General features: G+C 54.3%; 1 protein-coding gene across 1 annotated transcript in view; it reads right to left on the bottom strand.

Moving 5' to 3' along the window:
• The window catches only part of MGAT5B (alpha-1,6-mannosylglycoprotein 6-beta-N-acetylglucosaminyltransferase B), a 79,771-nt gene that overhangs the window by 18,111 nt on the left and 39,574 nt on the right, over positions 1 to 22,086 (bottom strand). The window contains exons 10-12 of the mRNA XM_077163255.1: positions 8,816 to 8,947; positions 7,306 to 7,439; positions 3,445 to 3,575 (exon numbers count right to left, since the gene is read on the bottom strand). Coding sequence (XP_077019370.1) covers positions 3,445 to 3,575; positions 7,306 to 7,439; positions 8,816 to 8,947 — 397 coding nt within the window. The remainder of the gene's footprint in view (positions 1 to 3,444; positions 3,576 to 7,305; positions 7,440 to 8,815; positions 8,948 to 22,086) is intronic.

Genomic DNA, 22,086 nt, shown 5'->3' with positions numbered 1-22,086 from the left:
GAACAACTTATTCGCTGCCAATTTACAAAAGAGAGGCAGTCATAGGATACATGTTTCCATTTCCATAGGGAGTAACTGAAAGATAAACAGGAGCCACTGGAACAAATCAGTTCTGAAAACCTGTAGGGTAAACTCCATTGGACTTCAAAGTCTGAGTCATTCATCCTCAGGGCTTTAGAAAGCAGCTGTCCCACCTTTTCTAAGGGCCTGCACAGTGGCCCTGCTCTCTCCAAACACTAGCATGAGGGCTGCAATACGGGGAAGCATTGAAGAGACGACCTTTCTCTCAGCTCCACCCTCTTCAAGCACTGGGGCAGCCCAGGATCTTCGCCATCTCTGGGGTATATGCTCAACCTCTCCAGAACAATGAGGAGACTGTCAGACTTTCCTCAATCCCCAGGAAATTTGCTCCACCCTCTCCAAGGCCTGAGGTGGCAAAACTCTTCCTGAGCATCCAAGCAGAAGATCATCCTCTGTCTTCTGAGCAAATGCACCCTTTCCACATAGATGGGTGGTCTCTGCTCTCCTGGCCTGCGATTACTTGGCTTCAGACTTTAGCTTCCATGGTTCTGCCTTTAAAGACGTTTTTCCTTCAACCTCTCCCTTTTCTGGCTCTTTTAGTCTAGATTGGCAGTGGTTCCGTTTATACAGATCTTGCAAAAAAAATGATTGATTTTCCTTGTTGCATATAGGATGAAAGCCATCAGACTACAGAACTTCCCATGAATCCTCTCTGGATAATTCCATCTCCCATCTTGGTTTGTCCTGACAAGGCCGACTGGTTCTATGATTAAATCCTCGAGTGGGGCACTAACCACTGGGGTCTCCCTTTCTGGAAGCCCGGAATTTTCCAGATCATCAATTTCTGGTTTCTTTGTACTCAAGTTCAATTCTTAGCTTATCCTTTTCCTGTTGCACTTCACTAAAGCTGCAAGGAGAAACCAGACTTCATTTTCCACATTTAATTTGAAATTCTCTTCTGCGAAATCTCCCAGCTCACCACTTTCAAATTCTGCCTTTTGTCCAACACCAGCAGTCAATTTTGCCAAATTCTCTGCCACTGTAAAACAAGAGTCTCCTTCTTTCCAGTTTGCAAAATCGCATGTATTATATCTGTCTAAAGCCTCATCAGAAGTATCTTTAGAGTCTATACTTCTACCAAGAGTCTATTCAAAGCAATCCTGGCCTTTCCTATTCATCTGCTCAAAATTCTTCTAGAATCATTCTTCTAGAATTTTCCCCTTATCCATGTAAAAATCATGTTTTGCATTTGCAAACAGCAGCATCCCACTTCTGGTACCAAAATCTGCATTGGTTTGCTAATGCTGCTGTAAAGCAATCTACCAGAAATGGAATGACTTCTAAAAAGGGAATTTATTAAGTTACAAGTGTATAGTTCTAAGGCCATAAAAATGTCTAAATTAAGGCATCCAGACAGAGATACCTTGACTTAAGAAAGGCCAATATCTATCACATGGGAAGGCACATGGCTTGCATCAGTTGGTCTTGTTCCTGGTTGGGGCAGTTTCTTAACAGTGTTTTCTGGTAAAAGTAGACAAAACCCTCAAGCTTTGCCTTCTGTCCCAGCACCCCCCATGCAGAGGCTTCCTTGGGTTCCCCTGCATCTTGTTTGGCACCAAATAAGAACCACCTCTCAGTCCCTCTCCCCACACCCCACAGTGGGCACTGACATCTCAACAGAGGTCTTGAACCTCTGCTTCCTGTCCTCTTGGACTCCTGCCTCCATCCAAGACTTCCTAAGCCTAGGGAGGCTATGTAGACTAAGGGTTAAGCATTCTGCCTCCGGAGTTAGAGATACAGGTTTGAGTGCCAGCTCTATCACTAATTAGCTGTGGGGCTTGGGAAGTCATTCTAACCTGTGCAGTGGTTTCCTCATTGGTAAAATGAGGAAGCATTTAGTACCTGCTTCACGGTATGAAAGTTAAATGAAAAAACACATGTGAGCACTTAGCACAATGCCTAGCATGTGATAAGTACTCAATGACTATTAGCTACCATTATTCCTTCAGAGGCTTGTCATGGCACAGACTACCAGTTGCCCCCAATATCCTGCTTTCCTTCTTCCTCAATGACAGAATCCCTGACTTGGAGCTGGACACATGGCTGCCGGGAACAAAGCCATTTCATCCCTTGAAACTAAACATGGTCGTGCGACTGGAATCTAGTTAATCATGTGACTGGAATCTGCAGTAGGCAGAGGAGGTGTGTGTAACGCTCTGAAATGTCCCCAAATGCGTGTGCATCCTTGGCCCTTCCTATTTCTTGCTGGCTGCAATGCAGATGCAGTGATGGAAATTTCCATCACTCTCTTGAACCATGAGGCAAGACTTGGGGTGGAAACTAAAGATGGCGGGACAACAAGGTAAGAAGATCCCGTGGAGCTCCACACCAGCCCTGCATGGAGCTCCTCCAGAATGCATGAGCAGGAAAGAGAAATATACTTCCATCTTGTTTAATTCACTGTCATCGGGGTTTCCCCGTTATGACTGAACCTATTCCCAACCAGTACAGCTGTGAGAATTATTTTCAAAGAAGAGGATCCAGGACAAAGGGCTGACATAGGACAAGGGTGCTCAGCATGTTTCCCGGCAGCGGCAGTGTAAACTTTAACTCGCCACACCTGCTTTATGTCAATAGCCTGCAGGCCCTGGGCGCCCCCAGCCCTGCACCCCCACGCAGAGCCAGACTGTGACCTCAGGGGGAAGACCCCTCCTTGGACACTGCTCCCCATCGCCCTCCTCCTGACCTTCATCCATCCAAGGAGCCAGCCACCCCAGGGAGCCCAGCCCAGGGGAGCACCACCAGTGGGCTCTACTAAGCAGCAACTGGAGAGGGAGGGGGAGCAGAAGGTGGGGGGAGCATGCAAGAGACAATTACCATACCTGGAGCTGCCTCATGGCCCAGGGGTGCACAGAGAGAAGAGGAGAGAGAATAGGTTAGTGTCCCACTCACCACGCAACCTCCCACGCTGACACAGCTCTTGGCTGGGGACCTTCCCCCAAGAAGATGGGGTTCTAAACACCAAGCCTCTCCCACCCTCTCCACTGTCTCTCCTCCCACAGTGCCCTAAGTCTAGCTTACATCCCTGCTGCTGTGCTTGCACTGCTTGCTGGTCTGTTCCTAAGGATGGTGGAGGAATTAGTCACCGCCCTCGATAAAGCAATCATTTGAGTTTATGGCAAAGAGCACAGGGAAGGGGGAAGGAGGGGACAAACGTCAGTTCCTGGGTTGGGTGTCTTTAAATGGCAGTTAAGGACTTTTTATTTTTCTGGGCCATGGATGGGGTCACTTTCCATCCTCCAGGGCCGGGGGTGGCCGAGGGGAGCCGAACCTTGATGCAGAAGTAGGGGACGAAGTGCTGGCGCTGGCTGCTGTTTCAGGCCTGGCCAGCCCAGCGGGCGTGGGGGCGGCGGTCACGCTCACCTTCCAGATGCTGGCCTCCTTGCCATACACCACGGCCATGTTGCCCGCCTTGCTGCTCTTGATGAGCTGCTTCTCTGTCTCGTTGAGCTCCTCCGACACGAAGCCCATGAAGGAGTTGTCTGGGGTGTGGGCTGCAGCCAGCCACGGGGACAGAAACGGGGTTACTACGCAGCCACAGACACACCCCGCACTCCCTGGACCATCCCTGTCTGGGGGCTCCCCTTTTGGTGGCGACAGGGAAGAGTCTGGGATGGAAGGGTCTGGAGGGAAGAGAGGGACCCCCCGTTGCCTTGGCCACCAGCATCTCCCTGTTTGTTTTCACATGAGGAAAATGAGGCATAGGACAGCACAACCAAGGGCCCATGAGACCCAGCTAAGGAGCAGTGAAGCAGGATTCTGACCCTCCCACCCATCAGCAGGGCCTGCCACCCCAGGCAGGACTTTCCCATGTCCCTCCATCACCATCTGGCACAGGCTACCATTTCCTCTCGCCCGGCCCACTGTGACAACTGCTGCCCACGCCTGTGCTGGTCTCCAGAGAGGCTGCTCCTCAGAGCGATTCTTTCACATTTAGGTTGGCACAAAACCCTGCAGGGGCCCATAAACCAAAGGCCTACAACCCACAAGGCCCCGCAGGGCCTCCTGCACTCCCACCTGATGCCATCTCCTTCACCTGCCTCCCCTCCCCAAACACCTGCCAGGTTCAGTCCCTCTCTCTGGATAGGTCTTTGCCGAAATGACCCCAGACAGAGGTCTTCCCTGACCCCAGTGTCTCTCTGCTCTCCGGACACCCTGCTTTATTTTTCGTCCCAGCACTCACCTACCTGATACTATTTTATAGGTTTATTTGTTAATCAGTCATTGTGGGAACATGAACCCCTGGAGGGCAGGGGCTTGGCTGGGTCCTTACCCATGTCCCCGGCACCCAGAACTGAGCTTGTCCCGCCAGCTAAGGGAGGCGTGGATGATCCACCTTCACTGCCACACCTGCCCCCTCTGCCCCAGTGCCCAGCTCTCTCTTCTTGGCTGAAAAAATTCTATTCAGCCTTCAAGGCCCCACTCACACGTCACCGCCTCCGAGAAGCCCTCCCTCAGGTCTGCATACACATCCCCCCCCCCTCCCCCAGTACTGTGGTTAGGGCTCCGTGACAGCACAGGTGGCAGCACTGACAGCTTCGCAGCCTCTGCAGCGGCAGGACTGACTCACTCTGTCTGCCATGGCGGGGATGAGGCGTGGCCCCAGCCCTACACCTGCAATCCCTCCCCTCACTGTACTGGGATCTTGAATAAAATGTTCACTGAATCCAATTAAACGTCATCTGCCTTCCTCCATGGAGCGTGCTCTGTGGGTAGGCTGGTAGAGGCTGCCTGTCCTGGATTTTCCAGAACAGCCCTGATTCCCAATACCCTATTTTTTTCATTTCAGAGGCACGTGTTTCACATCTTAACATTTCCAAAATCAGGGTGTATCTTTTGATCAGACGGGTGCATTTAATGTAGCATTTTTACCCCTCCCCACAAACGTGTAATAAATATCTGGTGCATCTTATATGAATCAGCGGTTTCCTGTCCCGGTAGCCCCTCCCGGATTCTTGGGTCTGAAAATCTGACAGATAAGAACAGGCCTTTGCTGATTGTAGAACAAAACAATACCTAGAGCTTCCCGGGCTCCAGGAGGACCCAGAGGGCTGAGGCTATTTCTAGCCCTCTGGGCCCCTCCTAGAGCCCCTGGGTTAAGGTGGTGGGGAGGGGAAGGTAACCTCTCCCCCTCTCCCCACACGCCGCGTCCCTGTTCCCCACAGCCCAAGGATACATCACCAAACTGCCCTCCCTTCCACCAGCTCCACCAGATGGGACAGACTTCGAATGCAATTAGCTAAACAGTGGGAGTGACAGGGAAGTACTGCAACCAATTAAAATAACAGGCGCCCGTAAGCCAAGAGCTCCTGTGGGGCAAGGCAAGGGTAGAGCTCTGGAAAATCAGCTGGCTTGAGTGGAAAGAGGTCTGCTCTCCCTTCCTGTGCTCAGAATATGATTAAAACTGGCAAGCCTCTCTCTTGCTTTTTTGTCATCTCTTTTCTCCAGTTATTCAATCAATGAATGCTTTCTAAGGTCCCAGAGAGGCTCCAGGGATACTAAGATAAATCAGCCAGCATTCAAGTTCCTGAATGGTTCATAATCTATCAGGGCTATAAATGCAGAAAGAAATAGCTGTAATACATCTCAACATGTGCTTTTACAGAATTAGAGTTGTGTTACAGAAATAGTGGCAAAGGAGTGATAAACTATGCTGGAGGAAGGGATAGGGGGTCAGTAAAAATGATGGTTTAAAAAAAAATGTGGCATCTGATCTGGGCTTTGGAGGATGAATAGGAGTTTGCCAGGTTTGTAATTCCACATCTGGTGGGTTCCACCCCAGGACAAGTCCCCATTTGGTCAATGCAGGTTGTTGCAGAAGCCTCCTGACTCATCTCCTTCTATCCCAACCCCTTTGGCCAACTGCAGTTTATAGTCTGCCAGGATGATTTCCCTCAAGATACTTTTTCTCCAGAACATTCCCTAGCTCAAGAGTCTCCAATTATAGTTTTGAAAGTAAACTCAGGAACCCTTGCTAAAAGACATCCCTTTCCCTCTGCCCCCGATCCTCCATTGTCCCTCTTTCAGTCCCAGACCCGACTGCCTCACTTCTAAGGGAGCCTCAGTTTCTCCACCTGGACCCTGGGGGCTCTAATCTTCTCAATCTTCTGGGGTCCATTCAGGCCATCACTTACTTATTTGGAAATTTCCTCTGCCTCACATGCAGCCTAGAACCTGGAGAAGAAGAGAAGAGGAACCCCTAGATGCCCATAAGAGATGCCACAAATTTGACAGGCTAAACAGAGATCTCACAACTTACTTATGAGCTGGTCCCACAGGACCTTGCCCAGACCCCGTCCTGCTCTTAATTCAGACACTGCCCTAACAAGGGTGCTTATCTGGCTTTGCGGCCCAGAGCCTTCGCAGACACAAATAAGATGGGCAAGATGCCGCTGGAGGCAGACGTGTGACAATAATCAGATCTGGCAGCTGAGAGCCTCCCCACAAGGAGGAAAAGAGCTGCACTCAAGAGCAGACCTGAAATGGGGCCACTCAGCGAAGGGACGCCCTGATCTGCAGGAGTCTGTCCCCCCTGCCACCCTCAAGGCAGTCCGCACGTCAGAGCGACACTGCACGGACCCTCGGTCATCAAGAGATCGCAGTAGTTTCAGGATATTCTGCATTTAAGAGGGCAGGTCAGGGGGTGCCCATGTTTTAGAGTCTCATAAAAAATAGCTGAAGCTCAGCTCTGATCACATTCCTTGCCTTAAACCCATCATCCAAGGATTTCCACCAGGGGTCCCAGGCCCGGATCACAGCCTTAGCTCCTCTTATGTCCAACATCAGAGCCAAACTGGGCTCCTGTAGTTTCAGAATATTCCAGTTCTTTCTACATCCATCTTTACTACACCTGCTCTCTACGCTTTGAAGCCTGCCTCTCCCACCCCCTCACTGCCCTCCGGAATTCTCCTTCTGGAAGTCCGCTTGGTTCTGGAATTGTGTGCACAGCTGACCTCCGAGGCCACACCCCTTGGCCTTGGTGGGCTGCCTGGCTTCTCCCCAGCCAGGCTGGAAGACCCCCTGGCCGGGGCTGCCCCCCTGCCTCCTGCTAGGGCGCCCTCGCGGGGCCACACATTTGCAGAAAGGGGTGTGCTCTTCCCCAGGGAAGGGGGCTGCTTGGGTGTGTCTGGCCGGACACTGACATCTGCACCCCGACGCCGGCCCGAGCAGGGAGGCGCCTTCGCGCCCCCCCCCCCCCGGCGCCCCGCAGCCCGCGGCACTCACGGAACATGGTCATGAACTGCTTGGGGTGCAGGTTCCAGTAGCCCCAGCTGGTGCGGAAGCCGTGCAGCGTGGCGTACTCCTCGTGGTTGTAGGCGGGCTCCGTCCCGAAGGTGTCGATGACCCGGATCCGGCACCTGCGCCACCCGGCCGGGAGCAGGGTCAGCGGCCTCCCTGCACTACCCCCCACCCCCCGCCCTGGGCGCAGTGACCCGCCACCCCCGGCGTCCCCGGCCCCATCAGCCATGACCGCGCCCGGGGCCGCCCCGTGGAGGCGCTGCGGGGAGTGGGGGGTCCCTCCCCGCTGCCCCACGGCCGCCGGACGGTGTGCGGGGGCGGGGGGGGGGGGCTGGAGCCCACGGCCCTGCCCTGGACGGACACCCCGGGACGCGCCGCGCTCACAGGCGCAGAGATGCCTAAGGCAGGACCCGGGGAACCAGAGGGAGAGGGCGGGCCATTAGGGTGGCACCTCCCGGGTCTGTGATCCCCCCTCGCCCCGCCCCTTCCTCTGCTGCCCGCCACCCCCCACCCCCGGCTTCTCAGCGGCGGGGTCTTCACAATCAAATCTCAGGGAAGGCTCCTCCTGGAGGGTCGGCCAACGATGGGGCCAGCTGGACGGGGAAGCCGCTCTTAGGGGACCCGGAGGGCCACAGACCCCCCCCCCTCCGCCCTTGCCCCTGCCCGGGGAGTGCGGGTCTGAAGGGAACCGCTAACCTCGGCCGCCTGCACCAACACCCCCACTCCTTCCCGATGACCCAGAATTGTCCGCAGAGTGCTGAGGCTGGCATTAGTCCCCGAGAGAAGGGGCAGGGGTGCCAAGGGGGAGGGCAGAGCCGGCGCAGAGAACATGCATTAATAATAAAACCAATATCACGGCCTGTCACCTTTTTTTTTCTAATAAAGTCAGTGGGACTGGAGCAAACATAATAAATAGCCGGGCTCTCTGGGCTAAATTGAACCCTGTACCCCAGGCTGCAGAGCTGGGAGCAGTGGCCTGAGCTGTCCTGCGGATGGAGGGAGGTGGGTGGGGTGGAGGGAGGGGCTGGGGTAGAGGTTGGTGCTGGGGTGGAGGGGGACTGCTGTGGTGGAGGTGGGGTGCTGGGGTGCAGGTGGGGTACTGGGGTGGAGGGGGGTTGCTGGGGTGGAGGGGGCTGCTGGGGTGGAGGGGGTGCTGGGGAGGAGGGGGTGCTGGGGTGGAGGGAGGCTGGGCTGGCCCTTCCCCTCCACCCTCCCTGCGTCCCTGGGCCCCGCCACGGCCCCTGCGCCCCGGGCCCCAGAGACAGTGCAGTGACTGGCTGCGGATTATTGGCTGCCACCCCGGGTAGCCAGGCAGCAGAGCCAGCCTGGGAAGGAAAGTGGGGGTGGACGGCGGAGGGAGGACAGAGTGTGGGGGGGCAGTGGCTCCCCAGAAGGACACTGAGGCTCCCCAACCACGAGGGCAGCCAGGACGTGGGAGCAGGCGTGGAGGGTTGGGCGCAGGCAGGCAGGGCACACGGGGCCCTGGTCCCCTCACCGGTACTTCCTGAAGGACAGGCCCATGTGCTGGCGCATCTGCTGCAGGCCGTGGTAGTCGGTGTAGATGAGGTCGAAGGTCAGGGGCACGGTGAGCGGGCAGTTCCCCCGGCCTGGCGGCACCCCTAAGTTACTGAGAGAGGAGCCCTTCAGAGTCTGAGCCCCAAGAGGGACCCAGGGGCGGCCAGAAGCTATCCCAGCCAGCCCTGGGACTCCAGGGGGCCCCTGAGACTACCCACAGCCTGGCATGGGGAGGGGGTCACTGCGAAGGTTGGGAAGGAAGTGACCGGCCCCCCAGGCACAGGTGCGCAGGTCGCACACTGCACAAGGTTCTTCTGCAGGAGGAGAGGTGCCCTGTGAACCCCATAAACAGCTCCCCATGGGATGCGTCTGCCCGGAGGGGACACCTTTTCCGAATTTTCACCAAGTGCCACCCACGCCAGCCGTGGTTCTCAGTGCGGCTCGGTGCACGCTGGAGCCAAGGGTCCCAAACGGCCACGCCCGAGAAGACAATAAGGTACGTGCTGACCGGGCGCCTTGCACCCAGCACTGGCCGGGGCAGCGGGCTCTTGGAGGCCTCCGTGTCCGCAGGGCCCGCACCGGGCAGCCGGCAGCAGGGGTGGGAGTGGGGAAACCCCAGGGGCCCAGTCCTCACTGCCCTCCTCCCACTACACAGCCTATCCCTTAACGGGGATAACAGGATGGAATGGGATAATGGCTCCCCCCTGCAGTGGCTTGGAGTGCAGGTTTAATGAGACGACACATCCACAGCCACTGGCCACTGTCAGCCCCAGCCTGCTGGCCACATGGCCTTGCTGAGGGGGTGGAGCCCCCTCGGGCAGAGGCGGGCACCAGCCCACAGTTGACAAAGGGGTACACTACTGGGGGTGAGCAAACCCAGCAGGCACAGACAAGCAGCCGCTGGGACCTCCCGGTAGTAGCAGGACCTTTGCCCCCAGCCCCAGGGGTCCCTGGTGATGCCCACCCCACATGCTCGGAGCCCCCACCGGCAGGGTCATGTGCCTACAGATTGTCACCTCAGCCAGGACTGCCGCAGGGGGAGGGGGCACAGCTGGGCCCGCAGGGGAACCACTGCATGGACAGGTGCCCTGGCCTCCGATGGCCGCAGCCTCGGGGCCTCCTCTAAGAAGCCCCATGCTCAGAGCCCCCCGCCCCCCACAGTCCCCTTCCATGGGAACAGTCACCAGCACCTCCCTCCAGGGGTCCCCGCTTAGACCAACCCCACAGCCTCCTCCTCCCGCCCTCCCCCCCCCACCGCCCCGCCTAGGGCTGACCAAGACATCCCCAGCTCACTCAGTGCATGCTGATGGCACAAGCCCTGGGCTTGGCCGTGGCTATGGGGGTTCGGGGTCTAAGAAGCGATGGGGGGAGATTGGGCTCAGGCAGCCCCTCCTGAGATGGACCCTCCCCACCCATCTCCACGTGAATTCCCTTTAGCAAACGTTTACGGAGGTGCCGGGTGCCTGGCGCATGCCAGCGAGGTGGAGACCTGACTCGAGCTTGCAGCTGGGAGGGGCGGGCGGTGCTGGGGCTGGGCAGGGGTCCTGGTAGCAGCCCCGCACAGGTGACATCGAGCCGAGGGCCAGATGCAAGCCCTACCTTCATCTTCTTCCCTCAGCATACCCGGGGGTGGGGGCAGGTTTCGCTTCTGGGGCTGGACACCACACACAGCAGCCCCCACTTCACCCGGCACAAACAGGGAAGCAGCAAGGCCACTGGGCCACGCGGCAGCCACCTCTTCCCCCCCGTACACCTGCACTGGACGGGTCCAGGGTTCATCCTGTAACCCTGCATGCATCCAGGTCAGGGGCCCAGGGATCGGCACCTTGAAACAATGCAAGCCAGTAGGGGAAGAGCTCCCGGCGCTCCCCGGCATGGCGCCAGGCCTTAAGCCCGCTGTCCCCTGAGCACACTGCCCAAGGAGGAATCCCTCCAACGACAGTCACGCTCGCTGCGTGGCAAGGCTACGACAGAAAGATGTCGGGGAAAGCTGCCGGCAGCTCCCCCTTTCCTGAAGGAGCTACTGGGAAGCCGCATGGCCCCCTGGAGCCCGAGAAAACAAGGACTCTCCTTTTCAGGTGACTCCCCCGAAGAGAAGTGCTGCGTAGAAGGGTGGCGGGGGGGGGGGGGGCGGAGAGAGTTGGCTACGTGGCCAGCAGTTTACAGTTTTATCATGTGTAATTTACATTCGCTTTTATGGGCAATCTCACAGAGTGGCTGGTCGGAGCCGGGGCCGAAATGGAAACCCGTTGTCTCCTGACACCCCTTGGCCGAAAGTGCCCAGGGAGGCTCGGCCGTCCCACGCCACCACCCCGGCTCACTGCTCAGCCCTGTTCCTGTCTCCCCTGCAAGTTCCCCCTTTCCCTTTGGGCCTTCAGCTCAGGGGAGGGTCCAGGGGAAGCTCGGGGAGCCCCCATCCAGCTCAGAACGTCACCTTGGAAGGTGACAGCCTGTGCCCAGCCCCACAAGGCCATGTCCTGTCTCCCCCGCCCCCGCCCAGCAGTGTCCCTCGCCTGCCCAGAACTCCCAGCTGGCTACAACACGGGGCTCAGCGAGCACCCATGGAAGGACGGGCTGAGCCGGTCTTTGCTGAAAGACCAAAGGCTAAGATGGGCAGATAGGAGGAGTGGGGAGAGAAGAAAATAACTGACACCAAAGAGAGAAACACCCACAGCTGGGAATCAAAATGCTGAGCTCCAGTGCCATGGAAAACAGCCCTCCACGGGGCTCCACCATGAGGCCACACACAGGACGCTGGTGGCTTTGGTTCCCTGCCTCCACATCTGTATCGTGGGGCTCAGATGAGTCTCTGTGGTCCCTGCTAGGTTAAAAAGTTCTCTGGGTTTCTTTCTCCCTATGCCTTTGGTCTGCGGCTGCAAATAATCTCTCTAGGCAGTGTGCAGATTCGGGAACAAACTTCGCTCTCCCTGTCTCCTTTTCTCTGTGTGGGAAGGACCTAATTTAAAAGAATTCCCGCAAAGTGCAAAGACTTTTGGCTTGCAGGTGCTGAGGTGCATGCACGAGGCCAGCCTCCCCAGATTTAGCTCCTTCTGCCTGGTTTGGCTCAAGACATTTCCTGCCTCCCGGGGGCTGGAGATCCGTCTCCTGAGAATTTTGGACCCTGCCCCTTCTCTCTGCACTCTCTCATCCCCAGAGCACAAGGGCACACCCAGAAGAGAAACCCAGAGATTTAGCTGGGCACCTAATGAGCATATTTAGGAATCTTGGGGCCTGAGCACGAATCAGGAAGGAATTATACCTTCCTGTAGTGTTTTCTTTTCCTTGCTTAGGATGGACAAGGCTTCACGGCATCTCTGTGCTGGGAGCTGCCCGGCCCCCCACCTCCTCAAAAGGCAGATGTTCTCATGCATGGCCAGCCCACACCCCACTGCCCTCTGAGGGTCAGGGGCCACGGCTGTGGCAGAATGCCCAGGCCCCCACGGAGTCTGTGGGGCAGAGGAGAGGAGAGTCCCAAAGAAGATTGGAACAGATTCCAGCCACTCTTTAGCCAAAGCCAAAACAAAGCTTGGGTCAGAGGGTTGCAAAAGGAAAACTGAGGAAGCTGTATTTTCCCCACCGGGTGGCCTACTTTGGGATGCTTTCCAAAGCTGACACTTCCTTCTCCAGGGTTCCTTCCTGCTAAGCTAGATCTAGGGCTGCCGGTCCCGGGAGAGCTGGACAAAACCTCAGAGTAGGTTCCCCTGCTCCCCAGCCGTGGCCGCTGCTGGGGTGGGGTGGGGTGGGAGGACTGGGAGGCAACCCTTTCTCGTGGTCTGGACTTCTTCCTTGCAGACAGATGCCTGCAAAAGCTGAGCACAGATAAAGGCTGCTCTGATTCAAACCGCGCTTTAGATTCACGGGAACAGGGCTTCCCAGCCTGGCGGCTGCAGGTAGACCCACCAGGAGCTGTGCAGCCTCCAATAGCCAGGACAGAATGTGCATGTCCATCAGAGGATGAGGGGAAAGCAGGATGCGGTGCAGCCACACAAGGGGCAAGTATTTGGTCATGAGAAGAGTAAAGGCCTGGTGTCACAGCATGGATGAACCTTGAAAAGATGGTGCTAAGTGAAGCCAGTCAGACACAAAAGGCCACATGTCACAATCCTGCCTCTCCTTTGGGAGGAGATGTAACAGCGAAGATAGGAGTTAACCAGTGATGGTGACTACTGGATCACTTTCTTGTTAGTCTCTAGTGTCTTAGACCAGCTAGAAGGAAGTACCTAAAATGGTGGAACTGTAACCCATAGCAGGCTTTGAAATTTGCTCTATATCTACTTGTTAAACTATACTTTGAAATTTATCACTTTTCTGTATCTATGTTATATTTCACAATAAAAAAAATTTAAAGTTCATATGGCACATCATTCCATTCATATGAAATTCCAAAACAGGGAACTTTAGAGGGACAGAAAGTAAATTGGTGATGAAAATGTTCTAAAGTTGACAGTGGTGACAACAGCTGTAAATTCGGCGAATACCCTGACACCACTGAACTCCGTGCTCCAAAGGGGTGGGCCGTACAATATGCCAACTGTATCTCAAGGAAGCTATTTTAAAAACCCTGACACCCACAGTCAGGCCCCAGCGGCGGGTGGGGCCTGGGCGTCGGGGTCTGGTGTAATTCCACGGGTATCGTCAGGTGCCGGGGCTCTTGCTGTCCTACCCAATTCACGAACCGCTGCTGAGAGCCCACGTGACCAGGGCCCCGGGAGGCCACAGCGCTGGGAAAGCCTCCGCTTCCGGCCCCAACAGGACAACCCTGTGGGGAGTTGGGGTTAGATGGAAAGACACAGCCCTGCTGTGCTGGATCCGAGCAGTGAGGGCCCCCAGGCGCATTCCGAGGGCCTGCGGAGAGAGCACCTGACTCCCAGGAGAAAGCCTTCCTTTCACCAAAGCCCCTTTAGGACTCGAGGACAAGCTGGAAGGAGTGCAAGGGGCGATTTGTCCCATCCCAAGTTTCCGTGACAACTTCACCAGGTGGAAAAGCCTCAGACCAGCTCTGACCCCTGCTATGGCAGATTCTGCCATTACTGCAGGTGGCACCTTCCACCTCAGGGACCGATCATCCAGGAAGTTTGCCTGACTGTCCACTGTCGGCCCCTCCAGCCGACAGCGTCTTCTCTTGCTCTGTCCTTGGAGAACAATGGGTCCCCACCTCCCTTTACAAGAACCTGCTGCCCCTGAGATTTGAAAGCGTACTGATTCTTCCCCCTTAAGTTCCCTCAAGAGCACGCAGAAGCCAAGCCTTCTCCTGTTTCTCACCTGACAGCCCCACCCGGGTTCTCCCCACTCCACTCGTTTGCATGGACCCCTCAGGAGCACCCATGACCCTGTTTGAAGGTCTCTTCCTTGGAAGGTTCTTTTCAACCCTACAGCCCCAAAGTCAAGCAGTCAGAGCTGGAAAAGGTGACACAGCAGCTCTGACCCCACCCCCCACCTAAGTCTTGGCCATTGGCCAATGTGAAGACTTTGGTTGGTGACTTTCATTTCTAAGAAACAAAATCCCACTCACTCTAGATCAAGCAGTGAGGAGCGGTTCTTACAAGGACATGTTTCTCTTGGGTTCTGAGGAGGGTGGGAGGCAGGGACCAGGACAGTCCCTGGCCTTCAGGAGAGCAGAGGTCCATGACCTCTGGGCCTTGGCTGTGCTGGACATGACTGTCGCGTAGCCCTCGCCTAAGCCTGCTTCTTCTCTATCTTCTTCCAGTGATCTAGGCCTTCAGGCTTCCAGTTCCAAATTCCAGGGGGAAAGGGTCTGACAGGCCAGCTCGGGTGAGGTGTCCAGCCATGACCTTTTCCACTGGCATGGGTGGCACACGCGTGCTACCACTCAGCAAGGGAGGGAGTGGGTGGGACCAGCACATTCCCTACAGCTCCAAAGCCCTGGCATCTCTACCCAAGGTCCACGTTAGGCAGGGGAGTAATGAGCCTCCTTGTACTCCAAGGGAGGAGAAGGAAAAAGAAGGGAAAGCAGACAGAGTTTTAGTATACATTATTTGTCTCTTGTGTCTACTTGTTGAACAGGCGGGAAGGGAAAGAGCCATTGCTTACCAAGAGTCAAACAGATGCCAAATGCATCTTTCCTTCTTCTAACCTATATATTATAAAATATTTCAAGTGGCCAGAAAATAATATAAGGATATAATGAACACTTGCGCTTGAGCTCCCACTTCTCAACCTCATTAGATCTTAACCATTTTGCCATATTTGGTTCAAATCTTTTTTTTTTTTCTTTTAAGGAATAACACATTGCAGACGCGGCTGAAGCCCGTGGGCTGTATCGCAGGCTTGTCCACTCTCCTCACATCTTCCGCCCCCTCCACCTCCCTGCTCACTTCCAGCAGATGCTCTCCCCTCCCACGCCACAGATGATACAGAAACCATCGATGCGAGTGTCCCATCTCCTGCTCCCAAACATACTGCCTCATTTGCCCTCTCATATCCCCCCCCTCTTCCTGGGGCCTCACAGGACCCCCTTCATCAGTGACGCTCTCTCCTGCATCGTCAACCTCCCCTGCCCTGCTTCCTTTGTCCCTACACCAGCACTTAAACATGCTTAAAACCTCCCATCCTGTATACCAAACAAGCACACCTGCCTACAGTCTACTCCCCCAGCTGCCCACTTCCCCTCTCCTCCCCTCTCACAGCCAAACTTCTTAAAGAAGCACCAACACTCACTGTCACTATTTCCCCTCCAGTGGGTCCCACTGTACAACCCACGATATCTTTGGTTTTTGCATCCTCACAACTCCATATCTCTGGTTTTGCATCCTCACAACTCCATCTAGGGTCAACACTGACTTCCGTGTGGCCAAATTCTTGGGACATTTTTTCAGTCCCCATCTTAATTAACTTTTCATGTGGAGGTGACATCGCTGGCCACATAGAAGCATATCCTCCACTGGTACCCATGACTCCACGCCTGGTTTTCCTCTAACCTCACAGCCCGCTCCTGAATAGTCATTGCCTGAACCTCTTCCTCCAAAAGGCTTTGTTCTTAAGCCTATTTTTCTATCAATTACTGTCAACTGCCAACATCCAACACCACCCCACCCCTGAGCCCAGGACCCGTCACCCAACGGCCTCCTCTACGTCTCCATGTGGGTGCCTCAAACTCAACATGTCTGGACTCAAATTCAAGCTCTTCTCCTTGTGCCCCCCCAAACCCTGTGCTTTTCTCCCCTTCTCAGAGAAGAGCAGACTCCCAGTCCAGTGGCTGGTCTAAGCTGGTTCGTGCGAGTCGATCCTAAGTAGTCCAGGGTAATGGATTGAAGCAGCTGGGTCCAGTTTGAGTTGGTGCAGGCTGCTCTGAGCTGACCATCGCCAGATCTCCAGGTTCAAACCCGAAGAAGCTGTGCAGCTGGCTCCTTCCGGGTTCACCTGGGCGCAGCTTCGCTGAGCTGGGGCTAAGCAAGATGAAGGAGACGTGGTCCCTGCCTCTGTCATTCTCTGGGGACTGGCCCTCGTATTCCCCTTGAACAAACATCTCCAGACTGGAAGCCTGATTTTCATTCTGGCCGGATTTTTGACGGCCAAGAATTTTCCCACCTAGTCCTCTTTATTTAAGCACTTGCCTTTCGAGTATTCATCATTTGCCAGTTAAGTCAACTAATTTTCTACTAAACCCAATTTCACTCATGGATGGAGGAAGAGCTCAGTAATTTTTCCACATGTCATGTACTATTAATGATGCTTGAAATTATGCAAATAAAATTGATGAGCACAGCCAATTATAGGCAAGCAGAAAGGAAAAGGCTGAACTTTAAAACACCCACTAGGGACCTGGCACTCACAGGGATGTCTCAGGGTGTGGCCAACAGGGGCTCGAGCTGTGCGGCTCCTTCCCATCATGCACGCAGGGTGCGGGTGGGGAGTGGCTGACAGCACCTTCTCAGAACCCCATCACAGAGCATTGTCTTCCTGCACCCCACCTCTCTCGCCCCAGAAACATCCTGCAGCAGCAAAACCAGATGTGAATTCCATGCATCGCCCAAACAGCACTCCAGTGAGTCGGTTAATGAAAACACCAAAACACGAGGAGCAGAGACAAGCCTGCTCGTCCGTCCAGCCTTGTAGCTTAATCGATGGCTACGACATCTGCCGCGAACATCTGTGAATGAACTTCGACAAATGCACAAGCAGCGCCTCTGTCCTGCTGCCTTCCCCATCCAGGTCATTCTACCAGCCAAGGGAGATGTTTCTATTGCAGAAGCCGAGCCGTGCCTCTCAGGATTTGGATTACCTTCACATCCTGTTGACCTATTTCCGAATTAGCCTTGTTCTGCTCCTGGGTAACGGTGCGCAAGGCTGCGGGGCGGGGTAGGGGGAGACCCCCGATGGGTCTAACTCCTCCTCCAGGCTCCAAGGCAGTGCCACATGTGTGTTTAATGATGTCCCTTCCAGGAGGAAGCGGTTACCATGGCAAGCCATATTTAGGTCTCCTGGCCTCACACCTGTCACCCCTCCCCTCGACTTTATAAAAGAAGAGGGGAGAAAAGTGCACCTAAGAAAGGAGCAGCCCAAAATATACTCCAGCTCAGCAGATTCCCACCAGGTACCCTAGAGGAAGCACGCAAGGCCACACTGCCTGCGCCACCCAGGGGTGCCTCCTTGCCCTGACCCCTTACTCCTCTTGGCCCCCATCTCAATTCTCAGCCCCCACACCTGCAACCTGCAACCTGCCACCAAGTGTATCCTCGGTGCTTCTGAGCACGCAAATGAGGGCTCAGGAGAAATCCTCACCCTCTTTCCATGAAGCTTCATGCCAAGCAGAGGGCCCTTAGCCCCTGGCCCAGCTGTAATCCCACCCCCAGGAGCTCTGCTGGAGACACAGGACAGCTCGTCTGAGCCTAGTCAGGCACGGCTTTCTGCAACTCTGCAGGGCCCCACTCAATCCCCAGCCACCCCAAACCCAGACCTCGGGGAGGTGTGTAGGAAAGGCACAAGCCTCACTTTTCACCTCTCATTAGCATCACCTCAGGAGCTCCCCAGGCCTGATGCTTGGGTCCCAGATGAATGCAGCCAGAGCCCCAAGAGCAGAGCCAAACCGTGGTAAGCTGCTAAGGCTGGGAACCTGACCTGCGGCAGCCAGGGCTAAGAACCCCCACCATGGCCACAGCACGTGTGGCTAATTTTGTAGACATAACTGTGTTACGTCTCCTGGGGAAAGTGGTTTTGTTTATGTTTTCCTTTTATTCTTTCAGTTGCTTCAAAATTGCATCCGGTCATGGATTTGGAAAGCACCTTCCTAAGGGTATTCCCGGGGGCAGCTGAGTTGTTTACACACTTCACGATTGCTCACTCATACGTACAGCCTACAGGGACCACGGGCCAGAGAGGCCTGGGCAAGCCCTGGGTCCGTCCATTCGATGAACTACAAATCAGAGGTGTGGGCGAGACCTCTCCCTGGAATCTTTGCTTCCGGGGATTTCAAATCTACTGGAGCCTGGCAGGGCACGAGGCCGTGGCAGGAAGGCACCGCTTCTGTGTGTGTGTGTGTGTATGGGTGTGTGCATGAGTGTGTGTGCTGTGTGGGGGTGAGTATGGATTTGTGTGTGTGTGTGTGCATGTGTGTTCACAGGTGTGAACAGAGATGTGCACATGCACTCATGTCCTTGTGTGTGCATGTGTGTGTGGTGGTGGTGTTGCACAGTGGTGTGCATGTATGTGTGCCTGACTGCTGAGCATGTGCATGTGCGTGCATGTGGGTGTGTGCAGTGAAACTGATGGCAGCTGGGGAGCATCTGCAGCTCCCGGCGAGGCACTGCTGGCCAGACCTCCCAGCACACTGACCCCCACCTTTACTGTGCTGACCCTGGAAGGGGTGATGGCAGCGTCCAGACCCCAGGGCAGGCCTGAGGAGTGACAGTTAGGGACTCGGGGAGAAGGTCGAGACAGAGGAGGGACGGGCAGAGGCCAGGCAGCGGAACAACCGGGCTAAATTCCTCCCTCTTGAGAACGGGGAGAAATTCAACTTCCCCAAGTTGAATTCGTGATATTCTCACAAGCAGTGTGGACAACCAAAGCTATAGGCTGAGCCCCCAGTCTTGGGGTTTGTTCATATGAAACTTAACCCCACAAAGGATAGGTCAAATCTACTTAAAATTTAGGCCTAAGAGTCACCCCCAAGAGAACCTCTTTTGTTGCTCAGATGTGGCCTCTCTCTCCAGCCAACACAACAAGAAAACTCACCACCCTCCCCCTGTCTACGTGGGACGTGACTCCCAGGGGTGTGGATCTTCCTGGCAACGTGGGACAGAAATCCTAGAATGAGCTGAGACTCGGCATCAAGGGATTGAGAAAACCTTCTCGACCAAAAGGGGGAAGAATGAAATGAGACAAAGTGTCAATGGCTGAGAGATTCCAAACAGAGTCGAGAGGTTATCCTGGAGGTTATTCTTATGCATTGAGTAGATATCACCTTGTTATTCAAGATGTAATGGAGAGGCTGGAGGGAACTGCCTGAAAATGTAGAGCTGTGTTCCAGTAGCCATGTTACTTGAGGATGACTGAATAATGATATAGCTTTCACAATGTGACTGTGTGATTGTGAAAACCTTGTGTCTGATGCTCCTTTTATCTACCTTGTCAACAAATGAGTAGAACATATGGAATAAAAATAAATAATAGGGGCAAAAACAAATGTTAAAATAAATTTAGTTTGAAATGCTAGAGATCAGTGAAAGCGAGGGGTAACGGGTATGGTAGGTATAATCTTTTTTTTTTTCTGTTTTCGCTTTATTTCTTTTTCTGAATGGATGCAAATGTTCTAAGAAATGATGAATATGCAACTAAATGACGATATTGTGAATTACTGATGATCTATGTTAATGTTATATTTCATTTGTTAAATTTTTTTAAATTAATAAATAAATTTTAAAAAAATTCCCCCCTCTTGAGGAGGTGTTTCCAATACCTACTCCTCCCTGGGGAGAATGATTCTTTAAATGTCGTGCTGGCCCGTCATGAATGAAGAGGAGAACCCTCCCATACCTCAAGGGAACTGGGCAGGAGGGAAGTGCTCACCTCTCTGAGTGCAGGGGACGCACGGTCAGAAGAGGGGAACCTAGATGAATCTTGTCTGACAACCTTAAGTGGGGCGAGTTGTCGATAACACCAATAAAAGGACAATTCACACTCTTGAAGGGACTTTGGGCTGTGGCAAACCCTGGGATGTGGGGCCCCAGAGAGCCCCCAAGCCCAGGATTCTTTTCACTGTATCTTAGGGTCTCTGGTGACCCGGGGACAAGGGTGGCTGGTCCCTCACTGCCCTCGGGGTCTGCCTGGGGAAGTCCAGGCCTTCTGCTGCCTTCAGCCCCCAGCTGCACCATCCCCGGATCCTCGAGGCCTCTTCAACCCCCCCAAATTCTAGGTCCCTTTCCTCCCTTCTCTTTGTCCCCACCCCCATCTGAAGGCCAGCTCTTCCTGTAGGAGGCCTTTGGACCAGAGAAGATTGCCTTTTTTTTATTATTTGCAGTTTAGCTGCCTCTGCAAATACTGCTGAAGCATCTCCGAGCCTCCCTATTCAGAGGCAGCAGGGCAGGCACAGCACGGCGAGCAGGCAAACCTCCGTTCTGGGGCGGGGCCGGGGGAGTGTCCTGTACAAGGCGAATGGCTGGACCTAACAACAAAATGCCAACGGGGTGAGGGCCAGAGCGAGGGGCGCTCCAGCCCCTCCTCCCAGCACTGGGACTCGGCTGCGAGTTCAGCACCAGCACTCGGGGACAGCTCCCACGCACAGCCCGTTCTGCGCACCACCAGCCCCCACCTGGGGGAGGTAGAGGCAGGAGGCCCAAGCAGCCACACCCTCCTGCAGAATCCGCTGCTCCCCACCCGGGACAGGGCTTCCCTATGCTCCTCGCGCATAGGGCCCCCTCATCAGCTCCTGTCCCCTTGCTCCCTTTAAAGTAGACACGTCCCCGTTCTGTTCCTCTCTGGAGGGGCTGGAGGAGCTTTTCTACCTTCGCTGGGGCTCCTGAAGACAAGTTAACCAACTCAAGAAAGACCCCAGTGGTGCAAGCGGCAGGACCTGGAGTGGCTCACAAGGACGAAAACCTTCAAGACACTGGGTCCCTTAGCGGCCTCACCTCTTAGCGCAGGCACAGGCTCCTCCAGTGCTCACGCCACAGCTGTTGTGGGCCTCAGAGGCTCCAGCCTGAGCCAGTTGCAGGCTCTGGGCTGCAGGGAAGGCCTCGGAGGCCAGAGGCTGTCCAAACCCAATGCCCCCAGGTCTTGTGACCAAGGATGGTCAGCGGCTCTGCCCCCGTCCACAGCCTCCTCTCTCCAACTCTCATGCGCTACAGACACATCGGGAGATGCAGGTCAGAAAGAGACATCTAGAGCCAGCAGCCACTGAAATGGGGGTGGGCCCAGGAGCTGAATCACATTTCAGTTTGAAAACCAGCTAAGACTACGTTAATCAGCTGATGAAAAAGAGTAGATCCACATGCAAACAAATCTGGGGATTTCCTTTGTCAAACCCTGAGATAAGTCGGAACAATCTCATCAAAATGCCAAGGAAAAGGAGGACTAGATAGCCACCAAGCACAAACTCCCTGACCAAAAAGAAGAAGATTGAAAACTTTGATTATGTTAAAATTAAGGATTTCTGTTCATCAAAAACACCATCAAGAAACTGAAAAGACCAGCCACGAACTAGGAGACAATATTTTTGACACATATAACTCCCAAAGGATTTACACCCACAATATATAAAGAACTTTTTACAAATCAATAAGGAAAAGATAAACAATCCGGCAAAAAGATGGGAAAACGATGCAAATGGGTATTTCATAAATAAAAAAGAATGGCAAATAAAACACAGGGCAGGATGTTCAGCCTTATTAGTTATCAGGGAAATGCAAGCTTGGACCACAACAAAATATGATGTTTTACACTTCCAGTGAAGTGGTCTGATCTGCTTAAGTGTAGGTGAGCGTGTGGTCCCCTGAGCACACACACGGATGGGGATGTGGTTTGGTGTGATTCCTTCAGAAAACAATCTGGCATTGTCTTATACAGAGCTGAATTTTCACACACCTGAAGGAAACCATTGCACACCTAAGTCTATACCCAAGAGAAGATTTTACACACATATACCAGGTGACCTGTTCAAGAATGTCTAGTCGTTGCTCAAAATCATTTGTAAAGACAGGAGAAAATAAGGGGTAATTGTGGCATATTCCCACAAAAGAACATTATATAGCAGTGGAAATGAACGAAATACAGCTGCATGCAACAGCACGGATGGAT

Source organism: Tamandua tetradactyla, chromosome 6 (genome assembly GCF_023851605.1).
Source record: "Tamandua tetradactyla isolate mTamTet1 chromosome 6, mTamTet1.pri, whole genome shotgun sequence".
Taxonomy (NCBI): domain Eukaryota; kingdom Metazoa; phylum Chordata; class Mammalia; order Pilosa; family Myrmecophagidae; genus Tamandua; species Tamandua tetradactyla.
This window is presented reverse-complemented; position numbering and strand designations above follow the sequence as displayed.